The sequence below is a fragment of the Mus pahari genome, chromosome 4 (genome assembly GCF_900095145.1).
Source record: "Mus pahari chromosome 4, PAHARI_EIJ_v1.1, whole genome shotgun sequence".
In the NCBI taxonomy this organism is placed as follows: domain Eukaryota; kingdom Metazoa; phylum Chordata; class Mammalia; order Rodentia; family Muridae; genus Mus; species Mus pahari.
In genome coordinates this window covers 105,231,347-105,247,116 of record NC_034593.1, presented here as the reverse complement: position 1 = coordinate 105,247,116, position 15,770 = coordinate 105,231,347, and the positions used below count along the sequence as shown (strand labels likewise).

The 15,770-nt window shown below is 43.6% G+C and overlaps 1 protein-coding gene and 1 pseudogene across 3 annotated transcripts in view; one reads left to right on the top strand and one right to left on the bottom strand.

The window, feature by feature from the left end:
• Window positions 1-15,770, bottom strand: part of Dbt (dihydrolipoamide branched chain transacylase E2) — a 34,832-nt gene that overhangs the window by 11,212 nt on the left and 7,850 nt on the right. For both annotated transcript variants that reach the window (XM_021196052.2, XM_029538061.1), the window contains exons 3-5: window positions 12,752-12,827; window positions 5,084-5,265; window positions 3,847-3,968 (exon numbers count right to left, since the gene is read on the bottom strand). In XM_021196052.2, coding sequence (XP_021051711.1) covers window positions 3,847-3,968; window positions 5,084-5,265; window positions 12,752-12,827 — 380 coding nt within the window. The remainder of the gene's footprint in view (window positions 1-3,846; window positions 3,969-5,083; window positions 5,266-12,751; window positions 12,828-15,770) is intronic.
• On the top strand, window positions 8,178-8,658 carry LOC110320131 (annotated as a pseudogene). Its single transcript, XR_002380445.2, has one exon. The product of XR_002380445.2 is annotated as a ubiquitin-conjugating enzyme E2 D3 pseudogene (transcript).

Sequence of the window (15,770 nt, the reverse complement as noted above, 5' to 3'; positions counted from 1 at the left end):
ATATATATATATATATATATATATATATATATATATATATATATATATATATGTAAAAAATTTTCCTCAGGATCTCTGTGTAAGCAGTTGTTACTTTTATACACACTGTTGTTCATTTGTCCATTTAAAATCTCCAAAGTCTCTAAATCTCCCCATAATTCTTTGTCTCTTTTTTTCTTTTTCTTTTTCTTAAAAAAGACGGGTCTCTCTGAATAGTCCTGGCTGGTCTAGAACTTACTGTGTAGGTGAGTATGGCCTTGAACTCACAGAGATCCACCTGCCTCTGCCTCCTGAGGTATGGCCCACATCCCCTCGGACCAGAGTTACAGCCAGCTGTTGGCTGACATGTAGGTTTTGTGAATAAACGCTGGGTTCTCTGTTGTAGCAGGTGATCTTTACCATTGGGTCATCTCTGACATTCCTTCTCATATAATTCTTATTGCTTATTAATGAAACTCACTACTTTGTATAATTAACATATATTGATTTTTTTTTTAAAGATATGAATGTTATCGGTTGCTGTATTGGGTGGTTTTGTGCGTCAACTTGACACAAGATGGAGTTATCACAGAGAAAGGAGCCTCCCTTGAGGAAATGCCTCCATGAGATCCAGCTGTAAGGCATTTTCTCAATTAGTGACCAAGATGGGAAGATCCATTGTGGGTGGTGCCACCCCTGGGCTGGTAGTCCTGTGTTCTATAAGAGAGCAAGCTGAGCAAGCCAGGGGAAGCAAGCCAGTAAGGAACATCCCTCCATGACCTCTGCATCTGCTCCTGGTTCCTGACCTGCTTGAGTTCCAGTCCTGACTTCCTTTAGTGATCACCAGCAATGTGGAAGTGTAAGCTGAATAAACCCTTTCCTCCCCAACTGCTTCTTGGTCATGATGTTTGTGCAGAAACAGAAACCCTGCCTAAGACAGGTGCCTAGCCCAGTGTCATCGCAGAGGCTTCCTCTGACTAAGACAGGAGTGGGTGCAGAGACCACAGCCACACACGAGGTGGAAAGAGAGCCCAACTTGGAGCTCTCCACCAGATCCCTCCTCTGGGAACTAGGGAAACCTCACAGAAGATAGAAAGGAAAAGTGTAGGAGCCAGAGGGGTCAAGGACACCAGGAGGATACAGCCCACAGAACCAAGTAGGCCGGGCTCACAGGAACTCATAGAGATGGAAGAAACAGTCACAGAGCCCGCGTGATCCGCACCAGTCCTCTGCATATGATTGGGTTGTAAGCTTGGTATTCCTGTGAGAATCCTAACAGTGGGAATGGGCGTGTCTCTGACTCTTCTCCCTGTGCCAGGGACTCTTTTCCTCCTACTGGGCTGCCTTGCCGAACCCTGACGTGAGGGTTTGTCCCTTGGCTTAGGGTGTTTTGTTACGATGTGCTCGGTTGATGTCTCTGAGAGGCCTGCACTTTTCTGAAGGGAAATGAGGAGTGGATCTGGGCTGGGGGTTTGGGCGACACCATGGACTGGGAGGGGAAATTGTGATAGGGATGGACTGAATGAGAAGAATAAATTAAAAAATAAAAAACAAAAACAAAAAATGAATGTAAAGAGATGCCACAGAGAAGCCAGGTGTGGTAACCCAGGCTTACAATCTTACCATTTAGGAAGCAGAGGCAGGAGGATTGTGAATTTAAGGCCAGACTGAGCTACAGTAGGAAGTGCCAGCTGAGCCTAAGATACATAGCCTCTATTTAAAACTCCCCTTAACACAAGCTGGGGTGTAAATCAGTTTGTGGACCATCTACTCTTGAGCACACAAGGCAAAACACATCACAGTGTCCTCCCACAAGCAGAACTGTCCCGACACTTCCACAGCTCAATTACACATGTGCACAATACAAACTTTTGGGTTCTTTTCCACCCACGATAACAACTACTTCTCTCAGAAATTCTCTGCATCACAGCCGAGTGGTGAGAACTCGCCTCAGTGCCCCAGGCCTGCCACGTACTTTGGGCTTGGACAAGTTAAAACACCTCCCTTGTCCTTTCTCACCAGCTCAGTGAGGATCCAGATACCCTGGAGGGCTGGTGTAAGCATCTGAGCTGCCGTGTCTGGGGCCTGGCAGGCACAAGCTGGAGATAATGGATGGGAAGGCTGCTGTGTGGCACCAGTGCTTCTGAAGTGACAACAGTCCCATGTAAACTCTGGCCTCACTGCAGTGTTGGCTGTGTGACTGACTGCGCTGGCAACCGTCCCACTGTAGGTTTCACAGTAGCTCCTTATCTGTGAGGCTAATTGAGACATCTAGATTCCTATCTGTGTCAGGGAGTCATGCTGCCAGGCCTGTTAGCCACCACACAGCACAGAAAAGGCTGCAGTTTGGATCTGGAATGTCCTCCAAGGTCTGCATTCAAGGTTCGTGCTCGGCAGAATACAGTGGGGATTGCCTATAATTCCAGCACTCTGAACACTGAGGTAGAGGAATAGAGATTATGAGATAGCCTGGGCTATATAGTGATTTGAGGCCAGCTTGGACCACATAATAAGATTCTATCTTTTTTTTTTTAAAGCATACATACATAAACATAAAAATAAATAAAACAAAGGACTGATTTAATTTAGTGGAGTTGGGACAATGTGGAAACTTTGAGTTGGGAGTCTATGGGGAGATATTCCAGTTTCTATGGGTGTGTCATCAAAGGGGACTGTGGGTGGCCTTTTCCGTTCCCAGCTCTGAGGAGATTAAGCTCTCACCTCTGTGCACACCTACCATGAGCGGCACCAGCACACACCCAGAACAAGGGGGCTGATTGCTCATGAACAGAAAACCAGGAAGCTAGGCGCCAACTTAAACATCTCTTCTTTAGAGGATGTTTTTTTGGGGGGGGATTTTGCTGGAGTTATGGAGAGTTGAGTAGCTTCCAGACGGACAAAGACAACACAAATCTCCCATCTGAGCCCAGCATGGTTTGGAGGAGTCTTGTTACCACACCCATTCCTGTCCCATTCCTAAGTCTCTCCTTTGCTGTCCTCTCTTCCCTTCACAGACTTTTGCTTCTTTAGGAAACCAATCACGGGCACCCAGATTCTTAAGCTGTGTCTCTAGGCGACATGTGTGTGCATGTGTGCTGGACTGATGTGTTCCTGTGTGTGTGTTCATGTGAGTACGGGTACACGATCACACCCAAGCCTGTGCACGTGGAGGTCAGAGCCTAACCTCTAGTGTCATTTCTCAAGAGCTTATTGTTTGAGGCAGGGTCTCTCATCTGAAGTTTGCTTAGACCAGACTGGCTCGCCAGAGAGCCCCAGGGTTCCTGTGAGCTCCCCATCCTGAATGTTGGAACCACACATGCGCACCACCATGCCGAGCTTCTTGTGTGAGTGCTGGAGGGCTCAGCTCTGTACAGTAAGCGCTTCACCGCCTAAGCCGCCTTATCTCCCCAGCCCCAAGACACTGGTATTTAGAAATATTTAAGAAATGTTAACTGCTACTGGGCTCTGGGAAAGGAAAAAGGCACCACATTATTCAATTAATACGATGTGCTGCATTCACATTATCCTGCCATTTCTTCCCGGTGCTTTTTCTTAAGATTTATCTTTACTGGCGCAAATGACTGTATGAATTTGTCACAAATGTGTGAAGTGTTCGGTGCCAGAAGCGGCTATCAGATACAGTAGATCAGGAGTTGATGGTAGTGGTTATGAGCCACTCACCACGGTCCTGGGGACGGAACCCAGGTCCTCTGGGAGCAGTCCAGCCATCTCTGCCCCTCCCAGGTAGAACCACTTTCATTAATTCCAGCTTAAACCATTTCACAGAGAGCTTTTTTTTTTTTTTTCCCAGAGATACAAACGTATACTTTCTATGTAGTCTCAAACTTCACTTTTAAGAAGACTCACATTGTTTTCCATTGCCAGCCGACGCACTGCAGGCGTTGCTAGTGTTTTCTGGCCTTTTATCTCTTGGTGAGTGTGCTCATCATGGGACACAGCGGGAGTTTCAACAACATCTTCCTCTGAATCTGGAAGCAAGGTTAGACACGTCAGTTAAAAACATCTCTTTAAAAGCTTAGTGGCGGGGTTGGCCAGAGGGCTTCGACAGTAAAGCGCTTGTCATGCACACATAAGGACCTGAGTTTGGCTCCTCAGCACCCCATAAATGTCAGGTGCTGCAGTGTGTGTCAGTGTCCCCAGCACTGAGGGGGAAGGTGGGGGAGCAAACCTATCTGGAGTTCATTGCTAGTAAGCAGGACTGAACTGATGAGCCCCAGTTTCAGTGAGACACGGTCCTCAGATAAGGTGGGAAGTGATAGAGGAAGACATCAGATCAACCTCAACATGCAGGCTCACACACACACACACACACACACACACACACTCTCTCTCTCTCTCTCTCTCTCTCTCTCTTCACAGTTATTCGTCTATGATTAACTCTGGATTGCTCAGATGGGAAGCAGGGCAACACTGAGATGTGCCGTGGAATTTTTAAGGTTGTGGCTGAGTGAGTCGTCCTTAGGTCATCACAGGTGTGCTCTCTCTCCTGCAACCCTAGAGATCTCCCTCCACTCTTGGGTCTCAGAGGTGATGCCTGCTCCTACACAAAGTCCTGCTGTAACGTGTCACCACTGGCCATCTGCACAGAGGCTAAGGCAGGGAGGACTCCAGATCTGAGACACTGAAACTGCTATCCTACTACGTTAGATTTAGCTTTTCTAGACTCCAGTTTGTGCCCTTACTGATCCATGTTCGGGATCTTGGTCACTAGTCCCTGAGAGAGCTTCTTGCTTCACTGAACATCAAAGTTTCCAGAGGGCAGACATCAGACAGGTGAAGTCGTACTGTACAGGTTTTTGCTGTGGTATTGGATTGAAAGATAATCAGGTATCATGGAAAATCTTTTCCAATTTCCTAATTTTCCGTTCTAAATCCTCAACCCAGATTTCATAACTTAGAATTATCCTATTTGGGACAGAGTTTCTCTGTAGCTAAGGACAGCTTTAAACTCGCTATGTAGCCTAAGCTGGCTTCGAACTCACAATCTTCCTGCCTCCACCTCACCATGCCGGGCAGGGACTGTTTTATACTGGGATTCAGCAACAAAAGGAAAGCAGCAATGAATGTGGCCAGACATGCTCACCTTTTAAAGCTTCTGTCTCAATGTCTATCAGTGGTTTTCCCACATAAGCGATATCATCTAGATTGTAATAGAGCCTCTTAATGACGCCATCGTAACGGCTGGTGATGGTGACAGAGGCCTTGTCACTTTGAACTTCACAGATGCTGTCAAACTGAGACACCGTATCTCCTTCTTTTACATACCTAGAAGAGAGAGACACAGACATATTTACAAGTCATCCTTGCATGCTTGTGTAAATGCCACTCGGAGTTACATCTAAGCCATCTAGTGCCGCACTGATGACCAGATGCCTGAGAAATATTTTAGAAGAGATGAAAAGGCTTTCAGACGAACCCCTAACAAATGATAAAATTAAAAACAAAACTAAACCCTTTATCTCAAGGTTTAATTACACATTCAGGTACATAAGTTCTTTTTTTTTTAAAGTGATTTGTTTATTCTTATTTTATATGAATTGGTGTTTTGCCTGCATGTATGTCTGTATGAGAGTGTCAGATCCCCTGGAACTGGAGTTACAGACAGTTCCATTTGGGTGCTGAGAATTGAACATAGGTCCTCTGGAAGAGCAGGCAGTACTCTTAACCCCTGAGCCATCTCTCTGGCTCCCCTAAACAAATTTTTTTTTTAATTTATGTACATGGGTGTCTTACCTGTTTGTATGCCTGTATGAGGGTGTCAGATCCCCTAGAAGGGGAGTTACAGACAGTTGTGAGCTATCATGTAGGTGTTGGGAACTGAACCCACATCCTTTAGAAGAACAGCAGCCAGTGCTCATAACTGCTGAACCATCTCTCCATTCCTGTTAAATAAGTTTTTAAAACATTGCATTTGAGTGGTATTTCCTCGTTTTATAATACTATGTAATGAGCATCCCTAATTAGAAAATACAAAATCTGAGATTTTTTTTCTGCCCCAACAATGCTCAAAACCTTTGACTCTGGATGCTCAAGTGGTGAGGCCTAAGCAAGAATTCTGTAACCCACCGTACAAAACCTAAAGCAGTTTTGGTCCTAAACATCTCAGAAAAATCATATTCAACCTGTATTAGCTTCTGATCAGACTTCAAGAATGAACACTGGTTTTAGAAGTAAATAACAGTGACGACAAGGATGGGGTGATGTCGGCAGCAGGCATCCTTTGTGATTTTCACTTGCCCGAATGCCAAACGCTTTTTGCCTAGTCCAGCACAGTCTTAAAAAACAAAGATAATGCTCCCAAACTGAAGGAAGACTGGGAAAATGATGTCCAGTCAAATAGAAAATAGCAACAAAGTGGCCGAAGGATACCTGACAAAAGACACCAAATTCTGCAGTTAAAGACTGAGTAAGACAGAAATGTATCAGAAGGGCTGAACAGCAGATTCTCTTTGGTAGAGGAAGGAATCAGCGAATCTGTGGATCAGTCAGTTGAGACCTCCGAGACAATGTCATAGTGCACACTAACACACATGCTGGGGTCTCAGGAGGAAAGGAAGGACAGAGGGTCAGAATGACAGTTCAAGAAGCTGAGCATGGTCGCACAGACCTGTGGCCCCAGCACACAGATGGCTGAGTCAGAAGGATCATGAATACATGGTGAGACACTGTCTGAAAAAAGAAAAAAGAAAGGAAGGAAGGAGGGAGGGAGGGAGGAAGGACTATTTTAAGAAATAATGACCTAAATGTTAAACCTGAAACTGCCAGAAGAAAGCACAGGTAATAGCTTGCATGAAACAGGTGTAGGAAAGCCAACATGGGACAAGGGGACTTCATAGGACAAAAGGCTTCTGCACACCTCACAGTCAGCTGGGTGACGAGGAAGCCCACAGAGCGGGAGAGAATCTCTGCCAACTACACATCTGATGGGGGATTAATATCCCAAACACATAAAGAACTCAAGAAACAAACAGTCAAGAAGACAAAACTCATTAAAAAGGGAGGGGTGGGAGTGGGGGTGGGGGAGGTGGGGCTGGGACCTAAACAGAGAGTTCTTTAAAGAGAGAAAAAAACAAAAAGCTGAAAAATATTTCAAAAAAACGTTCATTTCCCATAGCAATTAGGAAAATACAAATCAAAACAACTTTGAGGACTCATCTTACCCAAGTCACAGTGACAAAGATCAGCAACACAAGTGACAAGGAACACTAGGAGTGTGGGCAAGGGGACCCTCCCTCACTTTTGGTGGGATGGCAAACTGGTTAGGCCACTCTGGCAATCTCACATCTGTGGAGAATTCTCAAAAAGCTAGACTAAGTCTACACCGTCTGAGCCCACCATACTACTTGCTGGCCTCTGCCCAGAGGAGCCGCACATCCCCTTCCCAGATACTTGCTCGGCACGGTTCTTACTGACCACTGCTGTTCACCAATAGCCGGGAAATGGAAACAGCCCGAATGTCTTTCAGCTGACGAAAGGACAAGGGAAATGCAACATAACATACACCTGGAACACTGCTAGCAGCAAAGAGAAATGAAACCTTGGACTTTGCAGGTAAGTGGGTGGAACTAGACCCAGAAATACAGACATCACGCTGTCTTTGATCTGAGGCTCCAAGCCCCAACTCTTTAGATGTGAGCACATATTCTGGAAAACTACAGAAACACACAAGACAGAAAGGGACCATTGCTAGGTCGGGAGAGTCAGGAGCAACAGAGAGGAGGACCGCAGGGCACACAGGATCTGATTGGGGAAACTGGAAAGATGAGCGGCACGAACTAGGGAGGTGGGAAGGAGAGAAAGACAAAAGCAGGAGAGAGGTACAGTAAAGATAAGGATGATTGAAAAGGGCGCTAGAAATGATACTATTAAGTACCTACACAAACAAACAAACACAAAACAAAATAAACTCTTTAATATACTAAGTCTGTGAATAAATAGTTTAAATGAAATTTTCCCATTTGGGCTGACAATGCTCCTTCCAAAGTTCAACACCAGGCATGAGAAGGCAAGAGGGTGGCATGTCTACTTGGCCTGAACGAGGGAGGCAAACCACTCCCCTTCAACCCTCGCCCTGAGGACGGATAAGTGGCGGCACCCGTGTCTGGCAGAGCAGGTGTGAGAAGACAAGACAATCCCTGCCTCCGGGATAATGAAGAGTTTTGGCCGGACCTTTGAGTACACAGCGGGATAGTGAGGAGCCCGGTGAAAAGCACAGACTATGGTGCTGAAATGGATTAATAAGGAACTTAGTGATTTGGCCCGTGACCCTCCAGCACAATGTTCTGCAGATCCAGTTGGAGATGACATGTTTCATTGGCAAGCCACAATTATGGGACCTAATGACAGCCCATATCAAGGTGGTGTATTTTTTTTGACAATTCATTTTCCTACAGACTACCCCTTCAAACCACCTATGGTTGCATTTACAACAAGAATTAATCATCCAAATATTAACAGGAATGGCAGCATTTGTCTTGATATTCTAAGATCACATTGGTCTCCTGTTTTAACTATTTCTAAAGTTCTTTTATCCATTTGTTCACTGTTATGTGACTCAAACCCAGATGACCCCCTAGTGCCAGAGATTGCATGGATCTATACAACAGAGATAAGTACAACAGAAAATCTCGGGAACGGTATCAGAAGCATGCCGGGTGATGCTACCTTACAGTCAGAATAACATGCATTATAGCTGGAGTAAACTTTAAATTACTGTTCCTTTTTTGACTTTCTTATCCACCTGCTCCCCTATCAGACCTCATCTTTTTTATTTTATTTTTTTGTTTACCTCCCTCCATTCATTCACATGCTCATCTGAGAAGACTGAAGTTCCCCCAGCTTTGGACAACAACTGCTTCTAGAAACTGTAAAGTAGTTACAGAGAACAGTTGCCCAAGATTCAGAAATTTTTTTTAAAAACTGGAGCATGTGTATGATGTGGCCAACGTCTTCACTCTAACTTGGTTATGAGATCAAACCAATCCTTACTGTTCTACCATGCTGAAGAAGCCATCTGAGGGGGAGGGAGATGGATGCTCAGCTGTCACATCAAAGGAAGCAGCATTATTCTAGCAGCATCAATTCTTGTTTAAACCGCCCATTGTTAGAGATTTGAGATTACATGATATACTTTATGCTCATAATTGATGTGGCTGGAGAATTGGTATTGAATTATAGCATCAGCAGAACAGAAAATGTGATGTATTTTATGCATGTCAATTGTTCTTGTTCTACAGAAAATGGAAATTGGAAGTCAAACACCCTTTGTATTCCAAAATAGGGTCTCAAAACATTTTGTAATTTTCATTTAAATTTTTAGAAGGCTTGGAGCTATTAGTTAATCTATCTTCCAATACTGTTTAATGTAGCACTGAATAAATGATGTGAGTTGTCAATGGATGAGTGATCAACTAATAGCTCTCCTAGTAATTGATTTACTTTTCTTCAATCAAGTTGAATAAACCAATGAAAAATAAATAAATAAAATAAATCCTGGCTTGAAAATTGATGTGCATATGCAAGAAGTTGAGTTCATTCCAAAGATGAACTTGAAGATAGCAACAGCACACACACATTGAAATGACAAAAAGAATCTAGAAATCAGGATAACAATCACTCATCTTTATTGGGAAGGCACCTGAGATTAACAGGTGTTTTTTTAATCAGCAAACAAGAATTCCAGAAGGTAGAGAGATGATTTATTCCGTGAGTGAGTGGATGAAAAGACCACCCCTGAGAATATTGCATTAGAGGCTGTAGCTGCGGCCCACTGGTTAGGAGCACATGCTGCTCTTGCAGAGGGCCCAGGTCTGGTTCCTGGCTCCTACATCAATCAGGTGGTTCATGGTCACCTGGCACTCCAGCTCCTGAGGTCTTTTATGACACTGACTCTGAGGGCACCTGTGCATGTGCGTGTGCACAGGCAAGTACATACACACACACACACACACACACACCACACACATACACACATACACACATACACACAAAAATTAAATCTTTAGGAATAATTAATGTCTTTCCAGAAGTAAAACAGATAAAACTAGTGACTAACACATTCAGCTTTCAAGAAATACTAAGAATCCTTCAGGCTGAAATAAAAACCACTGAATACTAACTCAAATCCACATGAAGAAATAAAGAATGACTAGAAGTAATGATAGATAAGTTAAAAGGAGAGTTCAAACAGCACACTTGGAATATTTAGTTGACATGAAAGAAGATGGTGATGGAAAAACTACTTAAGCACAAGAAATGTCAACAAAATGGCAGATGAAAATCTTACCATATCAGTAATTACATAAAATATACATGGTTTAAACACTACAGTTTAAAACTACAAAAAAGAGCAAACATTAGCAGAATGGATTTGTTTAAGTGATCCAACTGTATGGATATAATGCTCTCTCTCTCTCTCCAGGGTCCCATGGTGTATCAGAGGCTGGACTCAAACTCAGAGTCATCCTCTTGCCTTAGACTCCCAAGTGCTGGGATTACAAGTGTAGGGCACACTAGTCTACAGATAAAATCCTATTTTTAGCATTTTCTAAGTATAATATAATGCACATATTTTTCTTGAGTCACTTGTAAATATTAAGTTAGAGAACAAACACAAGAAAGCTCTTAATTCCTAAAGACCTCATGGGAAATTTGTGACATGTTTGTCACTTTAGGAAAGTTGTAGCCAGGCATGGTATGCACACTGGGTCCTGTCACTCAGGAGATGAGGCAGAAGGATCACAAGTTCAAGGCCAGCCAAGCTATGTATTGAAATGCCCCCATCTCAAAAATAAAAGATAAAAAAACAATTGAATTTGGAGTGAGGGGGCAGATTCTCTCTGTGTAGTGCAGGCTTACCTCAACTTGAGATCCTCCAGCCTCACACTTCAAAGAAGCTGGGAAAGCCAGGCCTGGCCTTAAGATTCTCATGAGGGAAAAAAAATTTCCTCTTCTAAGAGCCTTAACCCCTTTACTATGCATGTAAATCTACAAAATTTAATAAGATAGAAGGTATGAAGTGTTAAAATTGGTCTTGAAGCAAAGCATCAACAAGTCAAATGTACACAGTCCTTGAGAGTGTGTGACATTTTCAAGATATTGCATTTTAATCATGTGAGCGGCCACTGTGAGTTGGGACAGTCATGACTGTTACCTGACTCTACATAAGGGTGTAGAGAGAGCGGCAGCATCCTGTTATCTCTGGGTATCAGGGATGTGGTGCACACACATACATTTAGGCAAACATGTTGAGTAAAATAAGTGAGTCTAAAAGTTTTCTTAAGGCGGGGTAGTTGAGAGACAGTGGCTCCGCAGAGGACAGGTGAGCCACAGAGTGCCAGGCAAGACACCTGTAAGGAAGGCTGCTTACTAACATCCTCTGCTTACAAAGCAGAGAGAAACGACATTCGCCGGCCTCAGTCCGGGTCTTTAAGGAGTATTTGAGCCCAGAGCAGTGGCACATAATGAGTAACCCAGCACTGAGGTCACAGGAGGCTGAGGCAGAAGGATGACAAGTTTGAGGCTAGCTTGGGCTATAGTGCAAAATCCTATCCTGAAGAGAAAAAAATAAAAAATTACAGTGGGGGAGAAATCTATTAGTCATCATAACCGCTGTTTCTAAACTCCTTTAAAACTCAATGCAGTGCCAAGAGGCATCTTTTCCCAGAAGATGAAAGACACAAAAGGGTAGAGAATGTCAAAAGGCAGTAGAGGGTTTCTGCCTTTTGTATCAAGCATATATGTATGAGTGTATGCATGGTTGTATGTATGCATGTATGAGTGTACATGTGCATGCATGCATATATGTATCCATCTATATTATATAATTTTTTTAAGTTTTTGTTTTAATTATGGGGGGCACGTAAGTATGAGGGTACTTGTGTCGTTTCCTGCTGAGGCCAGAGGCAGATCTCCCTAGAGGAAGTTACAGGCAGTTGTGAGCTGCCAAATGCAGTAGCTGGGAACTGAACTCAGGACCTCTGGAAGAGCAGCCCACACTCCCATCCACTGAGCCATTTCTCCAGTCCTACATTTTTAGGTTTCCAGGAGAATTTTTTGATTTGTGTCTTTCAGGTAAATTCATCTTGAAAACCTACAGGCAAGGCTTTCCTCGCCAGGCACCACAGACCAGGCCAGGTTGATTGTAGAGAGTTAGACGACAGGATCATTCGAAAACATTAGGAAGGAACATACGAGTTCACATATTAGATTCTTCCAAGTGGGCTGGGTGTAACTCAGAGGTGGTGCGTCTAGTTTGCAGGCTCAGGGCACTGGATCTGATTGTTGTGCTGCCCTGGTTTTATATCAACTCACCATCTCTTAGAAATCAATCTCTTTTTTTTTTTTTTTTAGCTGAAGTAAAGAATAGACAGTTAAAGGGTTTTTGGTTTGTTTTTGTTTTAAAGAGAAAGAAACAAGGACTGAAGAGATGTCTCAGCCATTACTGGCACAGGGTTCAATTCCCAGCAACCATATGGTTGCTCACAACCATCTGTAACTCCAGTTCCAGGGGACTCTATACCCCATTTTGACCTCTGAGGGGATCAAGCATGCACATGGTGTACATACATACATGCAGGCAAAACACACATACATAAAATAAAGTAACAATCATTAATAAATCACATCGAAGAAAATTATTTGTGGAATGACTTCTGCTACCAGCATATGAACAAAGAAGTTTTTCAATTTGAGTCTTACTTTTTGTACATTCAGTTAATTTTCACTTAGAGTTACTTTGAGACTAACTTACCATTCTTTAATAGTTACTTCTCGAATCCCTTCCCCGATGTCAGAGAGTTTGAACTGAACAACCTGTCCCTGGAGCACTTCAAAGACAAATGGGAAAAGATCTCATTAAATATGTATTACCAATAGTTGCTTCTATTTCTAAAATTAGAATTTGTTCTCAAGCAGAAGCAGAAACTATTCCATCCTATAGACAACCAAACCAGCCAATCAACAACAAGAAGAAGAACAACAACAACAGCAACAACAAAACCACCCCAGCATTTTATAACTTTACAAAACATAAACTCTAAGAGTTTACAAAAATTACTTTAAGACACAGACCCACTGCACTGCCATAGAACTTATGTTTTCCAACTTCCCAATTAATGTTCTTCGATAGGGTTATAGATGTCTCTCCTGAGAAGCTCCTGATCGTTTATAACAATAAGTGGCCCACTTATTGTAGTTTGTTCTTTTGAGACAGGGCCTCACTATGTAGTTCTGGCTGCCCTGGAACTCGATATATAGGCCAGGGTGGTCTCGAACTCAGAGATCTGCCTGCCTCTGCCTCCCAGATGCTGGGATTACAGGCGTGTACTACTTCCATGCCTAAACAGTTCTAAAACGTCCAGATCATGCTCTGCCAAGTTATCCCTAAGGCTTTTCTTTCCTCTCTCCATTAAGCAGAGTAATAGAAACTTTAAAGGATGGTGAGTGACCAAGACAGCAGGTCTTAACATACACCATACTGTGATTAATCTGACCAGTGTAAAGACCTCTTATTTGTGTACTGATGTGTTCCTAGGACAGTGCCTGGCACAAAACACTTTCTCAATAAATGGTCACAACGAAGTGAGTTCCAGGACAGCCAGAGTTACACATTCAATTCCTTTCTTAAAAACAAACAAACGGGGCTGGAGAGATGGCTCAGTGGTTAAGAGCACCGACTGCTCTTCTGAAGGTCCTGAGTTCAAATTCCAGCAACCACACGGTGGCTCACAACCATCTCGTAATGAGATCTGACGCCCTCTTCTGGTGTGTCTGAAGACAGCTACAGTGTACTTATTTATACTAATAAATAAATCTTTGGACCTGAGCAAGCAGGGTTGACTGGAGTGAGCAGAGGTCCTACATTCAATTCCCAACAACCACATGAAGGCTCACAACCATCTGCACAGCTACAGTGTACTCACATACATAAAATAAATAAATAAATCTTTACACAAACAAACAGGAGCCCATAAAACCTGCAACTGATAAACACAGAGACCTAACGTTCATGAGAAGTGGTTAAAGGACAAAGCAGGAAGTTGCTGTTCCTCCTGAAGGGCCCCTACTTCCTCTGGGAAGTACCAAGTGATTAGGGTTAGAAAGTGCAAGTCTTAGCGGGGTGCAGTGGTGGCACACGCCTTTAATCCCAGCACTTGGGAGGCAGAGGCAGGCGGATTTCTGAGTTTGAGGCCAGCCTGGCCTACAAAGTGAGTTCCAGGACAGCCAGGGCTACACAGAGAAACCCTGTCTCGGAAAACAAAAACAACAACAACAACAACAACAACAACTGCAAATCTTTGCTTGAACAGAGTAAGCTTAGTGGAAGAAGGGCAGCCTCCATGTGTGAGGCCCTGGGTTTTATCTTCAGCACCACCCTACACACACACACACACACACACACATACATATACACATCATACACACCACATACACATCACACATACCATACACATGAACACCACACACACACACACACACACACACACACACTTAAAAGTCTCTTGTGTTCGCCTGAAGTAATTGTTGTTTCTGAGGCTTGCTGCCTCCATCTGCTAGCCTAGGCCTGGTCCTGGAAGCTTTCAGCCTCTACACTCTAATCCAGGCCTAGAATGTTCTCAGCCTCTGAGACTCACTGCTGAATAAGCTCACCCTTTCCCGTTCTTTCTGATCTGTGGCTCGCTGGATCACTCACCTGTTCTGACTCAAACTCGTCTCCAACCTCACTGACTGAATCTGGCTTTCCTCTCAGCCTTTTCTGAATGGCTCTGTTTGGCCTCATTCTAACTCTGGCAGTCTGTTCTAATCTTCTGGCTCCTTCTCCGGCTCGTTCTGTCTTCACCCGTGCCTAGCTTGTTCTTTCTGTATCCTGGCTCTGTAAAACTGTCCCAGTAAAACTGCCTCCATTCCCCCTTTTTCTTTTTCTCTCTTCTCTGTGGTGTTCTCTTAAGTGGCCTCTTTTTCCCTCTCTCATAGAGTTGGGCATATCCTATTCCGTCAAATCTTTCCATGATTCATCACTTTAACAACCACTCAGTTAGACAACACCTTCAAATATGGGTGCTTCCTTCCACAAGACTTACCTTCATTGTTTGGGATTAAAGGTGTGTACTAAGGGCTGAGCCAGACACAACTAGAAACAGTTTTTTCAGTAAACAACACCATCTCAGGTGTAATCAAATATCCTGCTACACATACACACATGCACACAAACACACACATTCCACCCATACAATTACCAAAATAAACTACTACACATATTGAAAATGTGGTGCTAGGGATAACACACATATATAGTATACAAATTTGTGTGCATATATAAATAGATACAAATCTCTTCAGAAACAATGGGAAATGTAGAATTTACATGTCCGTGACCATTGAGGGTGGCATATAAAAGCATGGAAAGTTGGGCAGGATCTGCCCAGAGTTTCGGCTTCTCACTGTCAGCACACAGGAAGGCCCTGGACCTGCCAAATGCGTAAGTAAATAATGAAGTTGAGGGTCTTTGTCAGGGTTCTGAAAAGATGAGCAGAAAAAAAGTTCTTATGCCTTTGCCAAATCTAACACTTGAGGCCTTGAGTTATTTACAGAGGCTGGGTAGCTGGGAGAAAGGCAAGCAGATAAAAGCCAGGGAACTCCCTACTTGGACAGAATTCTACTCAGCCAGGGAACTCCCTACTGGGGCAGAACTCTACTCAGTCAGGGTGATCACTACTCGGTCAGGGTGATTACTACTCAGTCAGGGTGATTGCTACTCAGTCAGGGTGATT